The 23152-nt window shown below is 33.5% G+C and overlaps 2 protein-coding genes across 7 annotated transcripts in view; one reads left to right on the top strand and one right to left on the bottom strand.

Moving 5' to 3' along the window:
* Positions 1 to 2492, bottom strand: part of LOC125871888 (uncharacterized) — a 28212-nt gene extending 25720 nt beyond the window's left edge. For all 6 annotated transcript variants that reach the window (XM_049552594.1, XM_049552590.1, XM_049552592.1 and 3 more), the window contains exons 1-4: positions 2325 to 2492; positions 1400 to 1502; positions 763 to 1156; positions 506 to 657 (exon numbers count right to left, since the gene is read on the bottom strand). In XM_049552594.1, the coding sequence (XP_049408551.1) occupies positions 506 to 657; positions 763 to 1156; positions 1400 to 1444 (591 nt within the window). In that variant the 5' untranslated portion in view covers positions 1445 to 1502; positions 2325 to 2492. The remainder of the gene's footprint in view (positions 1 to 505; positions 658 to 762; positions 1157 to 1399; positions 1503 to 2324) is intronic.
* Positions 2493 to 3356: 864 nt separating this feature from the next.
* LOC125871891 (ureidoglycolate hydrolase) lies at positions 3357 to 9838 on the top strand. Its single transcript, XM_049552596.1, has 12 exons — positions 3357 to 3590; positions 4781 to 4866; positions 5777 to 5851; positions 6329 to 6457; positions 6624 to 6710; positions 6902 to 7104; positions 7209 to 7311; positions 8000 to 8091; positions 8298 to 8360; positions 8584 to 8824; positions 8993 to 9033; positions 9615 to 9838. Exons 1-12 carry the CDS (start codon positions 3393 to 3395, stop codon positions 9710 to 9712), a joined length of 1416 nt encoding a protein of 471 aa, XP_049408553.1. The 5' UTR covers positions 3357 to 3392; the 3' UTR covers positions 9713 to 9838.
* Positions 9839 to 23152: the final 13314 nt, after the last annotated feature.

Consider the following 23152-nt stretch of genomic DNA (forward strand, 5'->3'; position numbering starts at 1 on the left):
TTGGAATAAAGACATTAACATAATTAACAAACAAATGAAAGAATCCCCAAAGACTGGATGTATAGCAACACATAGCATTATTGCTTTTTCAATGTGAACAATATATGACGTCAACTAGATCTAGCTCTTGCATTTTTAACATGAACAAACTGATAAAAGCAAATTAAATATAAAACAAAAGGCACAAGGCTTGATAAGAAAGCCCGCAATATTGTCTTGCCATGCATAGGTTTAGGCTTGTTAGTGCCTGTCGTAGTACTAGTCGTACCCTAGTAGTTCTTGCCTTATGTTGTGTATTGTGTTTTCGAATACCACACTATTTTGTTGTTGTTATTGTTTCTTTCTTTCTTTTAGACTTAACACTACTTTTCTTATTAACCATTATGCTTTCTTCATTATTTTCTTCTTCTTTTACTTGGGTATGTTGTTTTATAAAGATATAATACAATGGAAAGTAACGAGCATATAAAGTTGCACGAGGTTATAAAATCAACCAGAAATATACCTCTTCAGCTGGAGTCTCCTTGGCTGAACAGTTAGAAACTGATTCGGGAATCTTATCCACATTGTCTTTAGGCCGCAGCATCCAATCCAACCCCATTTCTTTTCTCATAAGTTCATGATCATTACGCAACTTAGATCCATCAAAGTCATTATCTAAAAATTCCACAGAAAAATTAACTAAATAAATTAGTCCCTTCATTTAATTTTGGGGAAGGGACGATGTGCAATTAACTGGAGAATAACACAATCTATACGTACCAAGCAAGTTATTTTGCAGTACATCACCCTCTCTCCGACTTTGTCTGTCTTTCTTACTTCTCTTCCTTTTCTCACTTTCAGACTCAGATGAAGAACTTTGACTTCTTTCTTTACTTTTCCCGTGCTTGCTTCTTCTCTTCTTACTTGTCTTCCTACTACTGTTCTTTCTCTCATAATCAGAAGCACTATCACTCTCACTTCCATCTGAATACGAGGACAAATCCTCATCTGAGGCATACCACTTCTTTTTCTTTGACCTTGCTCTTATTTTATCGAGGTCTTCATCATCTGAACTAGTGGAACGAGATTTTTTCTTTTTCTTTCTCTCCCTATCCTTCTTATGACCAGATCTCCTCCTCTGTTTTCGAGAATCATCCAAGCTTTCATCCTTTGCCTAACACCAAATTGGCCACAAGCATCAGAGGCATAAGACTTTCTCATACACAATTAAAGAACCCGAAAAGATAAAGGTCAATATTTTATCCACTTCAATAAAGAAGAAGTTTTTCCACAAATTTCAAGAAACATTCGCAACAATCACACAAAAGAACAAAGTTTATCTCAACACCAATCCGAATCATGCTACTTCATCACGATGGATTTCTACTGTGTGATGAGAAAGCGTTAGTAAGCTTACCTTTTCTACGTGTTCGCGTGGTATGATTTTCAATCCTGAAAGCATACTCAGGGTTGTCTCTTAACACCAAGTCCTGTAGAAATTTACCTTTTCAAACACTATCCTGGAAATCAAGATCAAACATAACAAATTAGAGCAGTTGCATGACTGCAGCAACAAAATATTATCAGTTATAATTTTTTAATAATCAAGAAACCCCCAGGGCCAATGGCCAATGACTAATGGTTAGAAGCTCAAAGGATAATAGACCCGCCCCTCTACCCTTCTTCACTTAAATATCAGGCTTCTTTCTGCACACAGAATAATTCAAACTGGATGTGAGCCTAATAAATGATTATCACCTATATTATCCTTAAAAATTGAACTTTACAGCTAAACTATGGTCATCAGCAGACTGTACTCAACTAGTCATTCAAATCCGAAATCCCCGAATATATTAGAAAAATATGTTCTTCTCATATGTTGTCTATTAGTTCGATTCAACTATAAGCAAGACATCATAAATTAGGTAAATTACTTGAGATTTATAGCTTCTATAACAATAACTAAAAACTCACAAAATACTGGTAATTTTGCATTTGATATATAAACCTTTGGAGCCAAATACACATGAAAAGAGCAGATTTGAGGCTCAAAAATAAAGCAATGCAACCTAATTCAGATTTCCTAATCCCCAGACCCCACTACTAGATTAACTTCATAAATTCCTATTTTTTCATTAGAATTTTGAGATTAGGAATCAAGGTACTTTACTCGAAGGAGGAAGAGATGATTAAAAAAAGATCGAAAATTACTGATAGAATACATGCTATATAAATCAACATAGATAAAACTATTTTTTGCGATTCACAATTTTATTCCGGCACTCCAATTTCACTTGAGATTTTTTGTCAGAAGGAGAGGTGAAGAGCAAGATGGAACTTACGGCTGAATTCTCCGGAGATAGGTTGCCGACGGCGGAGAGCACGGTAGCGATTCAATTGACTTCCGCAAATGACAAATCGACGATCGATTTGTGCGCGATTGAATTGGGATAAATTTTGTTGGGCCTAATGCAACCAATTTTGCACCGCCTTACTTGGATGGACTGCTCCTTCAGCCCACTAAAAAAAAAATTCAATATTGAAGATATAATTATAATATTTTTAAAACACCAATTTTAATTTATTGAAGATATAATTATAAAAAATTACCCATTTTAATTTTGAATTAGTATAAATATTTAAGGTAAAAGTAAAATTTAAAATGCACCAATATCAATTGTGATGCAGTAGTGAGATTGTTCCACCTTTTAATTAGAGATCTCGAATTCAAACCTTCTATACGCCACTCCCAAATGAATTGTGCAATGCACGACTCGAATTTAATCAGAGCTTTGATATGAAAATTGAATACAGAGTGAAAAAAGTAAAAAAAACAATACATTATAAAACAATAAGTATTTGACGGAACTAAAAGTGAATATTTGGTGGCCAATTAGGAGTCGTTCAAGTTTAACTTATTGATGGAATCTTTGTGTTATTATTCCAAGGCGGAGATCATGTGACAGATACCTTTGGCCCTTTTCTCCTAAAAATTCACAATGATTCTCATAATTTACTCTTAAAAAAAATTAAATAAAAAATACGATACGATATATATTATGAAACAATATAGAATAATTATCCAAACAAAGCATAAAATCCAATTAACTAAAATTTATATATTAATAAAAGCAATTTCACGATAAAAAGAATTATTTCACTATCAACTCAAATAGTAGCCTTAAAAATTCTTGAGTAGCCTTAAAAAGAAAAAATTTCGTAATAAATGTTATGCCGTAAATGGGGATACTATTTCCTTAATCAGAGTTTGAGTCATGAGCCCCTCGAATAGACTCAAATTAATCAGGCTCCAATATCTATACTAATGGGTAGATAAAAAAATACTACTATACGTACAAGCATATATGATAAACAAATTACAGTCCCAATAACACACACACACAAAAAAAATGATGGCTCTGAAATTCTCTCTTTTCATCTTCATCTTTTCTCTATACTTTATCTGTGATTTTCCAGGAATATTTGGTCATGATGAAGACATAACAATTAAAACCATGGAGGAATTTTCTGGGTACCAAATTCATGAACCTAAATATCCCAATTCCTTATCTTCTTTATCTGTCAACTCTGATACTCTACAGAAACAGGTAATTTTAGCAAAAAAAAGTTATCTTTTTGTGACTTTCTTGTTTGTGTGTTCTTGAATTTGTTATAAAAATTGAATCTTTAGTGATGAAAGCTAATGAAGTTGTGGTTCTTGTGAACTCTGAATTGGGTTTTTGCCTTTTATTGAAAACAAACAAACAAACAAAAAGATACAGTAATGAATAGCAAATACATGAAAGAAAGAAAGGTAAAGAGAGTGTTTTGTTTGGTTTGCTGGATACATTGGTCTAGAAAATATACATAACTTCTACAATATTAAGTACTTTTTATTTGTATTTGTATAATATTGGCATGAGATGAGTTTAAATGGAGTAATGTGGTTAGTGAGGATTAATATAGCTTATCTCAAATGAGATGAGTTTAAATGGAGTAAGGTGGTTAGTGAGGATTCATAAAGTTGACCCCAATGTGATTGTATTCTCAAAAATGCTTTTAGGAAAAAACTACTTTTTTAGCTTGTGCTATTTACCAGAAGCACTTATTTTCTCCCAAAAGCTTGGCCAAATGCCTCACTTTTTTAAAATAAGCATTTTTAGACTCTGGAAACTTGGTCAAATAGGCTAGAAGTCTCATTTTACTAAGCATTAAGGAATTGTGTAAAGCTAGCTTTTTTCATCATTATTGGACTGTGAATTTATCATTGATGAAACATGGGAGGTTATTTCAACTGCTGTAGTAGGAATATTAATCTTTGTTCCGAAACAATCCAATCAAATGCAGCTCAAAGTGCACAACAGAATGGGAAAAATCAAACTTTTTTATATCCATTGTTTCGACCACTTTCGTTTAAAGTTGGATATCCTTTGTGATTTACAATTTGTAGAATTGAGTGTAAAACACTTTTTTTGAAGTAGGATGCAATTTGTTGTGTTGAGTAAAGTACCTAATTTAAAGTATGACTTGTAACTATTTAGTCTTTTCAAGTACACTGGAAAAGTGTAAATTGGCATCTCGTTTTTCTGTGATGTTATGTTTGAGAAAGACAGCAACTTAAATAAACTGGAACTTTCAGAAAATATATTATGCATTTCGAATGTGTATTTTGTTCTGTAGAAATGATGTAGATGTATGTGCTATAACTTATTTCAATTGTTATCATATTAAGTGCAGTGTTTTTGAAATTTTATCTTATAATAGTTTGTTGCTTGTGTCGTTCTATGTGTTGTTCTAGATAGATGAGCTAGCAACTTTCTCAGATTCACCTGCGCCTTCCGTCACTAGGATCCTATACAGTGAGAAGGATGTATTAGCAAGGAGGTATATATATTTAGCTTATAAGAACATTTTGCTTATTTGACGTTAAATAAAGCCTATATCTGTTTGTGCTATTGTTATGGTTCAGAGTTCAGAAACTATACTTAGCTAAAGGTGTAGTCAGTTCAGTAACTTCACTGAAACTAAATTGAACTGTCTTCATCTCTCTTCCTATAGTTTGAGTAATCACGAAAGAAGAGCAGGTAATCAGGTGTATGACCTGGTACCATGCAAAATGTACTTTCCATACAGTACGGCCCATTTCTTATATCTATATTCTGTGACAGGAAGAGCATGTTCTGCGAAAAAAAAGTTTGAAATGAAACTACCACGAGAAACACTCCTTTTATACTGATGATTTTAGCTAGAGAAATTGTTGTTTTCAACGTTGAATTTTTAAGTTATGAAAATAGGAAGATTGCATCTGCTTCTACATTTCACTTTTGAGGACAAAAATTGGCATAATAACTTTTGAGAAGTGTTCAGTGGATCCGTCATAGCTTTTTGGGCTCTGTGGTACTCAACAAATGGGCTATACTTGACTAACCAAATAGAAAAGACATGTTTAAGGAAGTAAACGCTATACTGATAAAGAGGGGTGTAATTAAAGCAGTGTAGTTTAGTTCCAGTCTGGCGAAATTCTATAGTTCCTTCTGTATGTTATGATTGGACTTTCAGCTTGATGTGTAACCAATTTGTTCTTTTTCTGACTTATTCTTGTGGGATTAAATCATTCAATTTTTTTGTACTATTGTTCCCTCGTAAAATTTATAGTTGCTCATAGATCTGTATGAAATGCCTATTTCATTCTTGATCAATTTCATAAAAGTAACATTGGAAGCATTGTTTTTACTTATGAATAAGTAATAAAATAAACACATATGGTTTACTTGTTTGCTTATTTATCGTGCAGTTATATTAAAGATTTGATGGAACTTTCTGGTCTCTCTGTTAGAGAGGATGCTGTCGGGAACATTTTTGGTCGGTGGTAAGTTTGTATCATGATGCTTTTCTCCATCGATTCTAAAGCATAAGCTTTCTAATACATATGTATTATCCAAGTACGTCAAATGTTTGACAATTTTCTGTTTCCTGGATTCAGATTAGGTGAACTTTGACTAATATGTTGAAATATATTCTATTTCTATTTGGTACGAGGAAATACATCTCATGAAATTTTCTGAATATCTACATTTTAAGTCTTATAAAATGATTAATGTAGTTTGGTTTAGCTTCAAAAATTGGTATTTACCCCGAAAGCAAAAAATTGTGAAATAAGCTGGCACAGATTTCTTGAAGGTCTGGTTAGCATTGATTTAGATGAGATGCTTTATGTGGAACTTTGACTTTATCTCCATTTATTTAGAAGATAGTCTAATTTGAAAATTTATTTGCACCCATCTGCCCCTCGACTTGCTTCGTACCTATCATATCTTGAACATGACTGTCATCTTGTGGTTCACAGGAATGGATATGAACCTGAGCTCGCCCCCGTTTTAACTGGCTCTCACGTTGATGCTATACCATACTCCGGAAAATATGATGGTGTGGTTGGTGTTTTGGGTGCAATAGAGGCCATTAATGTGCTAAAGCGGTATGCATATATCCTGACTGCTTAAACTTAACATTTTGTTCCACCATCAGACTGTTTAAACAAAGAAAACTCAACAATTATCTATACACTTAGCATTTGGCTGCTACTTTGTTTAACTGCAGAGTTCTGTCTTCTGTTTACTGATTTAAAATCCAAATTACCACAGGTCGGGTTTCAAGCCTAAGAGGTCACTAGAAGTGATTATGTTCACTTCAGAAGAGCCCACGAGGTTTGGGATAAGCTGTCTGGGAAGGTTAGGATCTTGATCACTTACTTAAGCATCTAAGAGGATAAGCAAATGCATTCACCGAGTTCCCTCTGATGGACGGACGGCATACATTAATTATTAGGTTTCATTTGCTTTTTAACTGCTTATGTTGCAATATAGGAGTACTAAACGCGTCCCCTATCCAGTTGAGACTCTGATAATCATGATATTTGCAGCCGTTTGCTGGCAGGAAGTATACAACTTGCTGAACTTCTAAAGAAGACTGTTGACAGCCAGAATATTTCCTTTTCTGATGCTGCCAAGTCTGCTGGTTACGCAAATGCTAAGGGGGATTTATCTGAAGTCTTTCTCAAAAAAGGAAGCTATTTTGCTTTTGTTGAGTTGCATATCGAGCAAGGTCCCATTCTAGAAAAAGAAGGTAGGCTGTTGTTAAATGGTTATCCTATTTCTGATGATCCAATGCAAGGGCAGGTTTAGATGTAGTCTGTATCGATAGTTAAGCTGGTTTATCTGTCAATGCAGGTACTTCCATTGGTGTTGTGACTGCAATTGCCGCTCCAGCAAGCATCAAAGTAACATTTGAAGGCAATGGAGGTCATGCAGGAGCTGCATTGATGCCAGAAAGGTAACTATTTTTGAAGAGCTACTAGCTAGAGCTAGAGATTTTCAATGATTCTGCACAATGATGCAGGGGTCTCTTACTTTCTTATTTACAATTTCTGTAAAAAAGCTGCAGATCTCTCTGCCTGCTTACAAGTTACAACTTCTCCACTTTCCTTATTGTAAATAAAGATGTGTTTCGTACTTACAAAGTATTAAGATGGTTTTCTGTCTAAGTTGTGATAGACAGATAGTTACCACCAGGGTCATGTGCTAGTTGCTTTTGTTTGGAATCTCTTTGGAAAGTTCAAAACTTTATAAAGGACTGATTCTGGCTGTTAGCGTATCGACTTTCAAAATCTACGTGCTTGCCTTGTTCTAAATTTATGTGTTTCTCATTAGTCTAAGCTTGAAAACTAAAGCAGATTATATAGTTGACCTTTTCATGCCATATGTTTCTTGAATACCGTCTTCTTTGTTGTAAGCTCTCCTTCTGTTCCCTGATTGTGACTCTCAAGCCGTAAAGCATTTTGTCTTCTATTGTTTTTCAGCTATCATCTACATTATTCAAGATGTTGAGAGGCATCTGATTTTATATTGATTGCAATAGGGAATATAAGTCTTATATATATATATTCTCTCCTTGAGCAATGTGCTGCTAATAATCTATTCCAACATATGGCTCATTGTTCCCCATAACTAATTTGGAACAGAAACGATGCTGGACTGGCTGCTGCAGAGTTGGCTCTAGCTGTGGAGAAACATGTACTAGATTCTGGATCCATTGACACTGTTGGAACTGTTGGTAAGCTAATGTCTTTTGCCTTATACTAGAAGACACTGGTCTAGGGTCAACTACTTTGTGCTCCGATGAATCGTGAATGGTTTAATCTGCATCTGATAATGGAACTCTCCGGGAAAGGAGAAATTCATTAATGTGTGGAACTACTAATTGCTGTGAGAATTATTAGGTGATCTCTCAATAAGATCTAATGAATTTTCTTTTTCAAGGCATTCTAAAGCTGCATCCTGGAGCAATCAACAGCATCCCGAGCATGGCACACCTTGAAATAGGTATACTTCCTGTCGGATCATGTATTTTGTCTCTACAAATCATTCCAGCAGACAGGATGATCATAAAACTAGTTTGTTTTCAAGTTTATCAATTTTGAAAGGAAAGAGTTGCATTTCATGATTCAAGTATTCACATTATACCATGCATTCTATCCAAAGCCTAGTACACAATCTGTATTTGCTGTATCTGATAACAAAGTCGTCTTGTGCATGGGAGGGACAGATACACGTGACATTGATGAAAGACGTCGAAATCTTGTAATTGAGAAAATCCATCAGTCAGCTTTGGCTATTGCTAAAAAACGCAAAGTTACACTCTCGGAGTTTGAAATAGTGAATCAAGATCCACCAGCCCTTTCAGATGAGTCAATCACTAAGGCAACAGAATTAGCATGTCAAGAGCTAAATTTGACTCACAAGAAAATGATTAGTCGAGCCTATCATGATTCCTTGTTTATGGCAAGGTAAGTAAAGGGGGAGAACCTCTGCATTTATATTTGATTACGCATTATATCTTCTTAAGTTCATAGGTCCCTTATGGAACTCGAGGTTCATGCAGCTTATGTAGGACACAAATTTATATGCTCTCTGACCAAAATTTTTTGCTAAATTTCATGCTAATATCCTTGCAGAGTATCTCCGATGGGCATGATATTCATTCCATGTTACAAGGGTATGTCATCTCACTTTCCTTTGACACTAGTTGTTCCCATTTTTTCTGTGTTCGTATTATCCCTTCGTTATCCCTTTCTATTTTCTTTATGTGTAGTTGATGTCATTCTTACTCTCTTCTAGTTATGTCGCCTATTTCCATTTTAGAAAATAAAATATTTTAGACACTCGAAGCCTTGACAGAGTCACGGAGCTACCTTTGGTAAAGGGGGGTCAACTGAATCCTCTTCGCCAGGAAATCACACTGTGCAAAAAGGGTTAAAACATTTTTTTTTGTATATATATATAAACACTATTGAATCCCCTTGACGTAGGTTCATATTTTAGGTGTGCCCTTTTTACATTTTCTTGAACCTTGAATCCCTGTACTCAAATTCCTGGCTCCGCTACTGACTAGCAGAACTATGCTAGGCCAACTGTATCTGATGAATATATGCTGGATGATTACAAAAAAGTTACACTATGAATTAATTATCACAAGCTAGGCATAACGACAAAGACGAAGCATCTGTGCAAGTTCATGTTGCTGTTTCATAGGATGTCTGGATTGATATTCATGCTTGTTAGTTATTGATTTTGCAGGATATAGCCATAAGCCTGAAGAGTTTTCATCTGTTGAGGATATCGCAAACGGGGTGAAGGTTCTAGCATTAACTCTTGCCAAATTATCCCTCTCATAATAGCCTTCATTTAGTTCAACACTTCCTAATGCTTCATAGCATTTGTATTTTTTTTACTTCTACATGTATTCTGGATATCCTCCTATGTCTCTAATAATAGTTGGCTTTGTTCACAAATCATTTCAATTCATATGCAGCATATCCAATTGCTTCAATTTTTAGTTATGTAGAACAATAATTTAAAACCAAGCTGACTATATTGGCTTTATAAAAGAAATACATTGGAGTAAAACGCTCACTATCGAAGGCAATCTCATATACAACCTACAGGGCTTTGAAATCGAGACCTCTGGTAAAGGATGTTCCTCTGCTGATTTAGACTTTATCTTTGCTTAACTTTGTTTTACGTTACTGTATAATAGTAGGATGCACATATATCATTGTCATCTTCCAAATTTTTTTGATTCACCACCTTTTTAAACAATAAAAAAATCTAGAGAATTTATTTTTTTGTCAAAGTCCTGTGAAAATATATATATATATATATATATATATATATATATATATACATAAATCATGCTAAAACTTCTTTACGTGACATGTACTGACGTCAAAGAGAAATTGATATGATGGGTGGTTATGAAAAGTCTAATTTTAATTATACAAATAAAATAACTAAAAAGTTAGTACGATATAATTTTTTAGAAATAATTGTTCAAACCGTACCATTGGCACCTCTCAACTCTATCCCATACTAATACAAAGACCACTATCATTGATTAAAATTAAACATAAAATTCATGTTTTGATTAGACTAAATGTGAATCATTAGTCCAAGCCTTTCGGGAGAAATATATTTATGTGTAAATTATGAGATAAATTATTATATATTGCAATATTTTACATACATATTACCTTGGTAAATTGGTAATATATTTCACATATCATATTACCTTTATTTGTTGACTAGCTTGTCAATCGATATTGTTTGTGCGACTGCATCTGAATACCTCCGAATGCCAACCAAATATGTTTAAACGAAAATTAGTGTTTTATCATAAATTTTTAATTCTTTTTGGAAAATAAGATTTAGATAAAGTTTGAATTGGAGTTTCAAAATATGTTTGACTATAATTTATGGAAACATTTTATTTTTTGGAGAAACATGAAAATGACTTATACCATAAATTCTAAAAAATATCAATAGTATCAAATAAAATTATTATTTTTATAAGGAACAAGACTCAAATATGTCATTCGGACTTGGAGAAAAGGTTCATTTGTGTCGACCGTCAAAAGTTTGGTTCATCCATGCCATGTTTGTTTGAGAAAAGGCTCATCTAAGCTATTAGTTGTCAACTGAAACAAAAGTGGAGCTAGGTGGGGTCTCATGGGTTTGGACGAATCATGTAGCTTTTCTGTAGACCTTATATTTGTACTAGAAAATTAATTAAATATATCTGTCTATTAATTTTTGAACCTCTAACAAAATTGATTGACAGTTATTAACGAAATTTAGAACCCCAAACTCTTAATCTCGGCTTCGCCTCTGAAATGAAATGGCATAGATGAGCCTTTTCTCAGAGTTTAATGGCATATTTGAGTCATATTCCTTTTTTAAAAATGATTTAATTAATGGTGCGGCCGAATCATAATTGAACATGTAAAATATGATTTGCAAAATAAAATTAATTTCAGTTAACAAATAATGGCATGGATGAGTATTTCTCAAAGTTCGATGACATATTTGAGGCATTTCCCTTTTTTATAAAAATAATTTAATTGATGACGTGATCAAATCATAATTGAGCATGTGTAAAAAATGATTTTGTAAAATTGGAACTATTTTCAGTTAACAAATAATGGCATGGATGAATATTTTCTCAAACGAAAATGGAATAAATGAGCCAAACTTTTGACAGATGGCATAGATGAGCCTTTTCTCAAATTTTGATGGCATATTTGAGTTTTTTCCCCCTTTTTATAATGAACTAGATAATACATAGAGGCCAACTGATTCTACCATAGGCCAACAATAGACAATAACCCCCCCCCCCCTCCCTCTCCCCGAACACAGCTTACAACTTTCATCGTGTTGTGCTCTCTAAGAGCAACTCTTCTCGAAATCTCACTCAAAAGGTGTTGAGTTGGAATCTCATTCTAACTAAGGATTCTTGTGGTTCCGGAGGATCCAACTACAGGAGAACCAGGAACGAAGGGCTTTCCCCCCCTTCTGCCCGACTCTTTGGTCTTAAGAACGCTAGTTTTTAAGAATGAGTCATTGCCCTTCTCCGACCCTAACTGCCCAACCTGAGAGCGGACATCTAATGCGTTCAACTTATTGAACATGATTCTATAGTCAGTCTGTGACCCCTGGATGTCGAAGGTCCTTAACCATTAAAAGTTCTGTTAATGCCTAAATTAAGATAATATTAGTACACCCGAAGTCTTCAAATCATTGGTTCTCCTCTGCGTGTACAAGCCACTAAATACATTAAGTGCAAACTTAGAAATAAGTACAAGTAATAGAACAAAGTAAAAGAAAGAGGAAGATAGAGGGCCCGCCGAAGTGACAAGCAGCTACCTTTTCAATTCCTCGACAAGCCTTGAACTCAGGAGAAAGAGATCACACAGGTACGGGCTCGGAACCTACACAAGTGTAGAAGCAAGGGGTGATTACCAACAACACGGTACCCATTAAGCAGCCTACAAAATAAAACAACTATCTAGAAATCAAATCCCTCTTACACTCCAACCGAACCTCCTCAAACTACCGCTTGCACAGAAATCAACCAAATCTAACAGTTCTATTATACACGACTCACAAGGCCCAATATTCATAGTTCAATTTTCACAATTCAACAATCAAATGAATCAATTAAGTTAATCTCAAAGTCAAGTAGTTCAGTCGCACGCAACAAGTACATAAATCTCAATTATCAAGCAAGTCACGCATAAGCATCAAATGCATCAAGTCACAACAATCAATCTCTTTCCGAAATCATTTTCCATCGGCACAATATCACTAGCTCGAACCATTTCTCATCGGCTTTATATCACCAGCCGAAACCATTTCCCATTGATTTTATAAACACTTGCCAAAAATGACCTCGACATAACAATTCATCACATATTTCATCACGGTGTTCACAATTTATGCATACAAGCAATATCACACCACATGAAAGAGACATCAAATCATACAATTTAAGTCCACATTCATGCTTTCAAGCATTTTATCAATCAATCAACAAGAATCACAAGAAAGAAATTCACATCATCATGTTATCACATAACCTTTTTTCAATTCAACCCCATTTTATTCATTTAGATGTAACAAGTGGACAATTAAACCATTCATCTTATCCCCATTACTCCCAACACACAAGCAACGAAATAAGTACACGAATTCTACTAGAATACTAGGGTTAGGAAGTCACTTGCCTTAAATCAATCAATAATCACTCCAAAAGTTGAGTCTTCCCCTTTTGAATCACTCTCAAAGCTCCACAATATATAATAATCAAGTATTCACAATAACTCATTGGAAACAACAATTCCCACATTAATTATGTAGAGAAATGGGTCAATCAACTCAAAACTCAATTTCAACACGGAGGTTTGAATATGAAAAACATTAACTCTATAGGAACTCATTAGAGAAAACTATTTCGAAAAAGGAATCAAAACCACCCCAAAATTACTATTTTACTAAGTTCTTCGATTCTTGAAGATAACCCTAAATTCTCATTTCAAAAACTGATTTGAACACATAGATCCATAAATAATAATGGGTAATTGAAGATTTAGAGTTAGAATCGTTACCCAAAAGATTTCCCTCAAAAATATGATCCAAATCGCCACTCTAAAGCTCCCAAATCTAAAAAATGGGGAAATAGGGCTTAAACCCTGAAAATGATAGTCAAAACCCTCTCTGATGTCGCAAAAGCAATCAGGGTTCGTTTAAACCCCGACAAATGCGGGTCTCACTTAAGCAAAGCCTACTTAACTTTTGTGATGCTTGCTTAAGCGCAGAGGCTCTCGCTTTAGCAAAGGTCGCTTAAGCGACTAGCCTTCGCAAAAGCGAGTCCCGTAGATACCAGCAAAAATACAACCAACTCTTAAATCATCGAAAGGACCCACAAAATTCGTTTGAAACCTCGTGCACATAAATCACATATGCAACTCAATTATACTCGACGTTCTTGTAACATCCGGCAATGTGAAATAATTGAAGAGGCTTAGAATTGGAAATTTTCATTTTTGGAAAGGATTTGAAAATCTGGAAAATTTTGGCTAAGTATGGAAAAGGTGAGTTTTTGGCCATCTTTGATCAGTCGTAAATTCTAGGTCATGATGAGTTAGAAGTATTTCCAGTTATGGTTGCATAGCCCTCGGAACGATCTTTCCAACGCCGCCGAGTTTGCTCAATTCCGAGTTCGTATGAGCGAGTTATGGCCTTTGAAAGTTGGGCAGTTGACAAGGAAATCCGTCCGGAAATCATTAAGGGCATTTTAGTCTTTTCCCTAGCCAATTCTTTTGGGATTATATTGTTGAATAGGGCTGATCTTTGGATCATTTTTTTTTCATTCTAAGAGAGTGAAGGCTAGGGCTTGAGAGTGAAGAAGAGAAGAAGAAGAGAAGAAGAGGAGAAGAAGAAGAAGAAAATTGAGGAGATCAACAAGTTCCGTCAAGATCATCGTGGATTTTCGTCGGGGGTGATCCCTATCAAGGTATGTGAGCTTTTAGTGTTGGGTGATCCTTTCCCCCACACACCCTAACCCCTTTTATTCATTAAGAAAGGATTGGCTTTGTTGTTAAAGTTGTGAGTTGTTGTGGTTGAAGTTGTTAAAGTTGTTAGTTGTGGTTGTTGTTGAAATTATTGTTGGTATTGTTGTTGATTGAAATGTTGAGATTCTTGATGATTTGGGACTTGTTTCCGGTTGGGGTTTTGAGTCGAAATCTATTGAATGTTGAGGGATTTCATGTTTCTAAGTGATTGGGGCTGGAACCCTTGAAGTTAGAGAGTTTAGAGTTGGTATCATGAAGGAGAAAGTTGGACAGCTTGCAAGGGGCACATCCGCGTCGCGGACTTGTTCCCTTTGTGAACAAAATCTTCTCCGCGTCGCGGACAGGACGCGAACTCCACTGTTTTCAGAATTTATGTTCGAAGATTTTCTTTAGTTTGGCTGTCCCAAATCATTCCTAAACACCATGAGGTCCTTCCAAATACCAATCAAGTCCTTGAATCCATAATTCAAGAAAGTTAGGGTCAAGTCAAGTGAAGTTAGAAGTCAAGTGGAGTTAGAGCCAAGCTTAGAAGTTAAGCAAGTCTTTAAAGCTTTTCAAGAGTCGTTATTGAACGTCTTAACGTCGTTTCAAGTTTCAAGTTGAGTTAAGAGTTTCAAGTCAAGTCAAAAGTAAAGAGTTTAAGTAAAGTAAGGAGTAAAGAGTCGAGTCCATTTCTCCAAAATTATTAGGGAACTATGTACTTCCCAAAGAAGTTCTAAATGTTTTTACATTTAAGTAAGAAGGAAGCCATGTTTTCCAAAAGAGCCTTTGGGCTAAGTTTTGAGTACTCGTCTCAATCAAAGAAAGAAGTTATTTTAAAAGCATGAGCCAAAGTATTTTTGGGAGTAATATTGAGCACCGAATTGGGGACACGAGTTCATATTAACTCAACTCTCCATAAGAACCATGCGCCAACATGGGACTTAACGTATCATCCTTTTTAGATGATCACGTAAGATTAGGCTAGTGGATCCACTAAGCAAAAGTAAGGTCCTATATCGATGGCAAGGTATAGGATGGTCCTTTGGCAACGTGAGTTAAAACGTTGTATCATCACTAAGGCTCGTAGTGGTGGTTGTCGGTTAAAGAACCTCCCACAAAAGTTGTATTATGTTTATAAAAGAAAAGCTGAGTTTGTTATCATTTTATCCTTAACGATCTAAGTTGTTTACATTCTTTTACAAGCTTATTATGTATGGCTGGCGTCTTATTGCTTTACTTTGAGTCCAGTTATTTATATGAGTTGTTCAGAGTCAAGGTAAGTGATCTCCTGTTCTCCTTTCAAGCTTAAGTTGTGGTTCAGCTTTTCCAGCTCACATATTCGTACATTCCATGTACTGATGCCAGTTGGCCTGCATCGTCTTATGATGCAGATACAGGTACCCCGGATCAGCATCCTGCGCGCCGTTGATCCAGCTGAGCACTCCAGAGTCTGTGGTGAGCCTCCTTGCATTCCGGAGGACTCAATTATCTTGTGTACTTAGTTTTGTTCTATTAGGATGTTGCGGGGTCTGTCCCCACATCCATCGCAGTATATTAGAGGCTTCAATAGATAGTCAGTCAGTTTTGAGTCTCTCATCCATGTATATGTATATATATGTAAATATTCTATTTTGAGGCTCGAGTTGCCCTTTGGGCCATATTTTTATTAGTTAAGTTGCTTATGTCTTTGCATGACACTGAGTTATTCTGTTGAGTTAGGTTTCCGCTGAGTTAAGAAAGCCAGGCCAAGGGTTCGCCTGGGGCCAGCAATGGTCTCCAGGTGCCGGTCCCGCCCAGGGTGTAGGCTCGGGGCGTGACAGTTCTAGACTCAATGGAATCGTAAAAACACAAATCCAATGTCTCCTTGATCCGACATTCGTGAAAATCACAAGAATTTAACTCAACACCTAAAAAGATTAAAATAAATTCGGGACCTCTCAAAAATAAATCAAGACCTCACCTTGGCCTAAAATCATCCCCCAAATCCAACAGAACTCTCGAAATTCCAATCCAAGCATCCGAACCCCAAATATTGACCAAAGTGAACCCAAAGGCTTAAATCCCATAATTTCACAACTTAGGACCTCAAATCCTCTAAAAGACATAGAATCTAAAATCAACAACTCTCACGGATCAACTTTCACCTTTTGGGACAGATGGAATCGACAGAATTCCGTTTCGACACTCGAAACTCCAAAAGACATCGAAAACCACATTCTTAACAACTTAGCCTTTCAAACCAAAATTTACCAAAATCTCAACTTTTAACTCAAAGTTCAAAACCAACTTTTCAAACTCAAACATTGAAGACTCGGGGTCGATCACGGGAGGACAAAATGATAAATTCACAAAACTTTCCTTATATTACCGACCGGGTCATTACATATAAATCGTCAAATTACAATTACTTGTGAAGATTCAATAATGAAAAAATAATAATAATAATAATAATAAAGAATAAAACGATTAACTAGCTATGTTTTAATATAATTGGATGACCATCTTTTGTAGATACTTCTTATTCAAATCAAATCTCTAAATTATCTTCCTAATACAAAAAGTTTGACTCAAAAAATCTAGTCAGAACAAGAAAAGTTTGACTAAAAAAATCTAGTCAGAACAAGAAAAGTTTGACTCAAAAAATCTAGTCAGAACAAGAAAAGTTTGACTCAAAAAATCTAGTCAGAACAAAAAAAAGTTTGACTCAAAAAATCTGGTCAGAACAAGATCAAAATCATAAACGGAATATATTTCAAGATGATAATATGCAACTTGGTATCTAATATACCCACATTTAGTTACATGCCAAAATAGCTACTACACACAATTTAGTATTCTCTAAGTCAAACTATTTTAAAATTTATAAAACTAAATTTCTCCTATAAATAGGAGTCAATCCTAGGCAAAGAAACACACAGCAACAGAAACATAATTATTTGATCCCCTCCCAAACAAATTCATTTATCTTTCTCTTTTGTTATGAATAGAAAGAAAAAGTGAAGTTTGCTTTCGTTGAAAGTGAAACTGACAAGGAAGTCTCATACAAGAAAAGATAGAAAGAGTTCTTGAAAAAAGACTTATGAATTTCACATATTATGGTATTGAAATGACTATAATCATCTATAGTTCATACCACAATGAACTTGTGGTGTTTTCAAATCATGAAGTTACAATTAGTACTTCTACAAAATTTAGGGATCTTCCAATGTTAGTTTTTAATAAAAAAATATGGTGACGAAAGAAGAGTTTACCACACAAAAGATTGAAACGATAGAAAAATAACTGCGTAAGGTGATGAAGGAAATCACGAGCACATTGTATAAAGTGTTGAAGGGAATATCAAAGAGAATGTATTTCCCTGCAACACTTCATGCATTATGTTTCTGATTTCCTTTCTTACCTTTCGTAGTTATTCCTTCATCATTTCATTTCTTTGCTTGGTGAGCTCCTCTTTTATCAACATATTTTTTTTAATTGAATTAACATTTGAAGATTTCTAAACTTTGTAAAAATATTGATTGTAGCTGCATGATTTGGTTACATGATAATTTATTGTAATAAGGACTATATATGATTGTAGCTACTTCAACACCGCAAAATGTGTCGAGTTCATAAGCCTTTTTCAAGAATCCTTTGTCTTTTTTTATATGAGACTTATTTGTCAGTTTTACGTACAATAAAAGTAAGCTTCACTTTTGTCACGATCCAATTTAAGTATGTGATCAGTGCTAACTGGGAAGAATCTCAAAGCAAGCCTTAACATAAATCTATAGAAAATCGGGAAGAACTTTCTCTGTTTTTGGGCCTATTCAATTTTCACTGTCTTAAATCAATAACACAACTAATAACATCTCTAACCCAGGACAAAATATTCATCAACAATTCAATCGTCATGCAATAATATCACTTCTTCTCCAAATATGGAAAGAAATTTAAAACTAGTCTCTTGACTACAATACGAAGGAATAATCATGACTCTAATAAAAGGACTGATAAATGGAGTAACTCTAGGAGTTGTAAAAGAACAAAATAAACCATAAAAATTTGATAAATCACTTGTCATGCGAAGCAATACGATGATCACTAATCAATCCATACTATCTATTTAATGAAATCATCACCAACGCTACCTGAGTTCTCTGTAAAAATAGCTCATTGAGTAATAACACTTAACCACAACCATTTTTAACGAGGGACAAGTCAGAAAACATGCTAGTGTGATAATCAAAATAATGAAATAAATGCCCTTTCAAAAACGATAACAATATTCAATCTTATTTGTCTCATGTAAGCAAAAATCAATGTGAACATTTAGAAAAAAACTCAGAGAAACACTTTCATAACAAATCTTATATTTCAGAGGTTTCCAAGTATGAATCATGTAATTAGTGTGACCTTCTTCTTTAATAAATAACTAATAACAATGAACTCCTCATAAAGGAGTCGAATATTCACATCGATAGATTCCTACTTGAGGGATATCAATAACGGTATGCTAGTATTACCTTCCCACTAGCAAGGACTATATCAGTAATCTATGACTACAAGGTCCACCAAATCTAACAAATTCTCTGTTAGCTACGGAATCCATCAAGGTCTACTCTTATTTATACTTTTTCATTATGAATAATTGGTACTTGTAGTAGAGTATTTTCAAAATCGAATAGAGCATTTAAGTATTATCAAATCATATTATGTCAAATTTCAAGAAAACACATGTCAAAATACTATTTCTCAAGCAAATGTTAAACCTTTTCGATAATAGTAATCATATCTCAAGTATCAATAAACATGTCTTATAAAAGTGAGTTCATCTCGAATAACTATTTCGGTATCACATCAAGTAAAAAATTTGTCTCATATGCAAGTTCAAAACATTCGATAAAGTATTCACTTTATAAATTATATATAAATCATGAAAGTTATAAAACACAATGTGTGATAAGATTATTATTCACAGTACTCGTGTCGAAACACCAAGCTCGTCACTCTAGTATTTCGTACGAATTTCTTTGGCCAATCTATATATGTAAATTATTGTACTGCAAATAATTCAATATTCCATGAAAATATTCATTCTTTTTTTTTAATGTAACAATTCCTTAGAATATAAAAATGCTTACAAATGCACCTACGACCTCAGACTGACACCTTTTTTTTTCTTAAAGGAATTTATATATTCTATTATTAGGTAGCTATCTTCTTTTTTTTTTTTTTTCTTTTTTTTTTTTTTGGTAATTAAGGGATTTTATTAGGTAGTTATCAATTGTAATAATATTAACTCAATATGGGTTGTAGTGCAGTGGTGGAACTATTTCACCCTTAATCAGATATTATGGATTCGAGTCCTGTGTACGGAGAAAATCCTGTTGGGAGCGTCACTTCCGAGTGGACCCTACAGAGCACGATCCCGATTTAATCAAAACTCCAATGCGTACTCCGAAGACCGGATGGCAAACAATATTGCTTTAGATATATATCCAAACTTGTAGATACGGATTCAGAATGTGAATTTTATACTAATACTAGGAGCTTGAAATTTTACCATATCTTATTTAATTAATTGGATTTAAAATTTATTATTGGTATGTACTTAGTAGTTTGTTTTTTACAACATAAATACAAGTCAAAGCTACTTGGATGGACTTACAAGACTGAAAATTTCATCAGTCGTCCTTTTCTTGAATACAATAATTATTTAGTATGATCATTTTTTTCAATTTTTTTTACCATTTATGAACTTTCTAGATCACTACTCAAATATTTTTTTTTCAAGCAAATTAGAAATCTTATAATACAATTTTAAATGTCATAGACATTATTAGCCAATATTCTAATATTTTATTATCAGTGTCAATATCTAAATTTGCACAAGTTTTTTTTAAAATAGAAACAAAAGTTAAATGGTAGCCTAATAAATGAAAATTTGCATGAATTGACCAACTTCTCCTCCATTTCCACTTTGTATATTTGTATGCATATACATGAATTTCTAGGTATAGTTTAGTGTATTAGGTAGAAGGCATAATATATATATATATATATATATATATATATATATATATATATGCGCTTTAATTTGGTCTTAACTGACAATTAAATATCTCAACTCGTCTCTATTGTGTCTTGTGGACACCCGATGCTAACGTGGCATATGAATTTTCGAAGGTGTCTAGATAAGCATTTTGTAAGTTGGAATGTTCAATAGATAGAATGGAGACGAGTTGAAGTGTCTAGAGGTGCGTTTTCAAAATTAGAGTATGTTAGTTAAGGTCAAATTAAATGGTCTATCTACGTATTATGCTAAAATATTTCTCGAAAACTTATTGCATTGTATTGAACAACCGTCATTTAATTATTTTTTTTGTAAAAAGATATGAATTATCAACCAAACTATCAATTCCTTTAGGTGGCTAGAATAATATTATAACTTTATTCTATTGTTTGAAGTTAGTTGACTCATGTCATTTAGTGAATAAGAATAAGATAATTTTATTATAATTTGTGTACACCTGTCATTCATTTGCTTTTAAGCCTAACCTTCCTATGATTGGGACACTAAAAGTCACAAGTCACTATTAAATAAAATATAATTCATGCCATATTTCAACCAACAAATCAACTTTTAATTTACTTTTTTCCTCAAGGGATTTGGAATATTTATTAAAGTAAAATATATAGTAAGATGACTTTGATTTTAGGTAGCCTTTTTAAAAATAAATTTTATAAAAATAGCACCATATTCATCTTTAGAGAGCATAATTAAGGCTGAATGCTTTTGACAAACCACTTCACTTGGATTAAAGTGTTCTAAATATTTAATTGTTCAAAATATTTAATATAATATTGTGGTATTATATTAGTTAGATGTTGGAATTTTCATGGGCCAACTTTGCTTTGAGTGGAGAATTAGATTAGATGAACTAACCTCCAAGAAGCTTTAGGATTTTTTGCTTTAATATTGTGTTAGTTAAGGATTATATGCAAAGAAATTGATAATAGTTTCCTGTATATATAATAACTTTATTATTTTCAACATTTATGAAGGGAAAAAAAAAAGAATTAAAGAATGGTACATTCCATTTACTCATAAATGCACATTCTTGCCTCTCTTACTTAGTGATGTAGCTACACAAATGGAAGATTGATCGGTTGAATATCTTTCGTTTAAAAATTATATTTTAAATATCAAATATAATATTATGTATATAAGATAATGATTTAAAATATACTTGAACTATTTTTTTAAGTTTCATTTCTTAATTATCAACGATTAATTCTTTTTCCTACTTTAACTATCATGGTCAATTTGGGGATCGGATGCAGGCGAAATTCCCGTCAATGGCTGAGATGTTCGGTCGACTCCCTCCCCCTTTGTGGGGGTCCCGACCCCTACGAGTGAGCAGAAAAGGGAGATATAGACAATGATAGTCCAAATACAAAAAAGAAACAATTCAGACATAAAACTCACAAAAAAAACAATAGTTCGATCATGTCTTTGACCATTAAACTCTATGCATTTGACAAAAAAGATGCTTTATATATATATTCTTAATTTCACCACTGTTCATATATACTTGAAAACTTTTATAAATACATGAGTTCTCCCAAAATTAAGAAAAAAAAGGTGAAAACAAAGAATTTTTTTCATGAATGCAATTATTGGTTGGTTTACAAGCATTGGGTCAAGACAAATTTTATGCACATAAAATTGGTCCTATTGTTGCCCCACACCCCTCCCAGAAAAAAGATGAAGAGAGAGAAGTGTTTTTTTTAAGAAAATGCATGGAAAATAACAAGTTAGGTAATGATTTTTATTCTTCAAAAAAATAGCAACAACATAGTGACAGTCTATCTTGGAAAGATCCAAAAATTCTATACCAATTTTTATATTTGGGAGAATATTATTTTAAATTTAAGAGTAAATAAAAAAATAAATGTGGTTGGAATTAAAATTTAAAAAAGGTTTAGGGGGTTTATCAAAAGAGTTGGCAAATACTAATCAAAGATGGGACCAAAGCAATAATTATTTGTACAACTCTGTCTCTAATCATTCTTTAGTTGAGACATAAACGTCATCTTGACTTTTTAACTTTTTATGGTTAAAGCATCAAAATTAGGCAAAAAAATTTCTCTAATCTACTTGAATTTATCGAGATTATCTGCTAGTTTAATTATAAAAGAATGAAAAAAAAATTAAAAATTGCGAGAAATCAGGGTTTTAAATGTCAAAAGGCACGAAAAAAATCAAGTAATTTCCTCTAATGTATTAAAGTTTTGACAAACAAGATTATCTAAGATTTAAGTTGTGAGAAATAAGAGATACCAGTAAAATTAGTGATAAATTTAGAATTAAAACTTTGATAAATTATTCAGCATTGAACTTGTGTTATTTTTGAAATTATGTTTTAAAAATATTAGGTTTCATTAGTTTTTTTTTGTTTAAAGCAAGAGTGAATATGAGGTGAGTTGGATGAGTGAGGAGGACATAATTAGGAATCGTTTGTACAAAGATTAATAACGTAGAAATTAGTAATGCAAGGATTGCATGAATTATTTTTTGCCAAGTGTTTGGTTTATTGTTTTCCACTATATCTTGTGTTTTGATTAAAACTCTACAAAAAGCTTCTTTCCCTAAAATTATTATGTGATCTTCTATTTCATGTAATTGGATCAAGGTAGATAATTGTCAGATAATATTATTTTTAATGACCTTCTAACTAGTTA

The sequence above is a fragment of the Solanum stenotomum genome, chromosome 7 (assembly GCF_019186545.1).
Source record: "Solanum stenotomum isolate F172 chromosome 7, ASM1918654v1, whole genome shotgun sequence".
Lineage (NCBI taxonomy): Eukaryota > Viridiplantae > Streptophyta > Magnoliopsida > Solanales > Solanaceae > Solanum > Solanum stenotomum.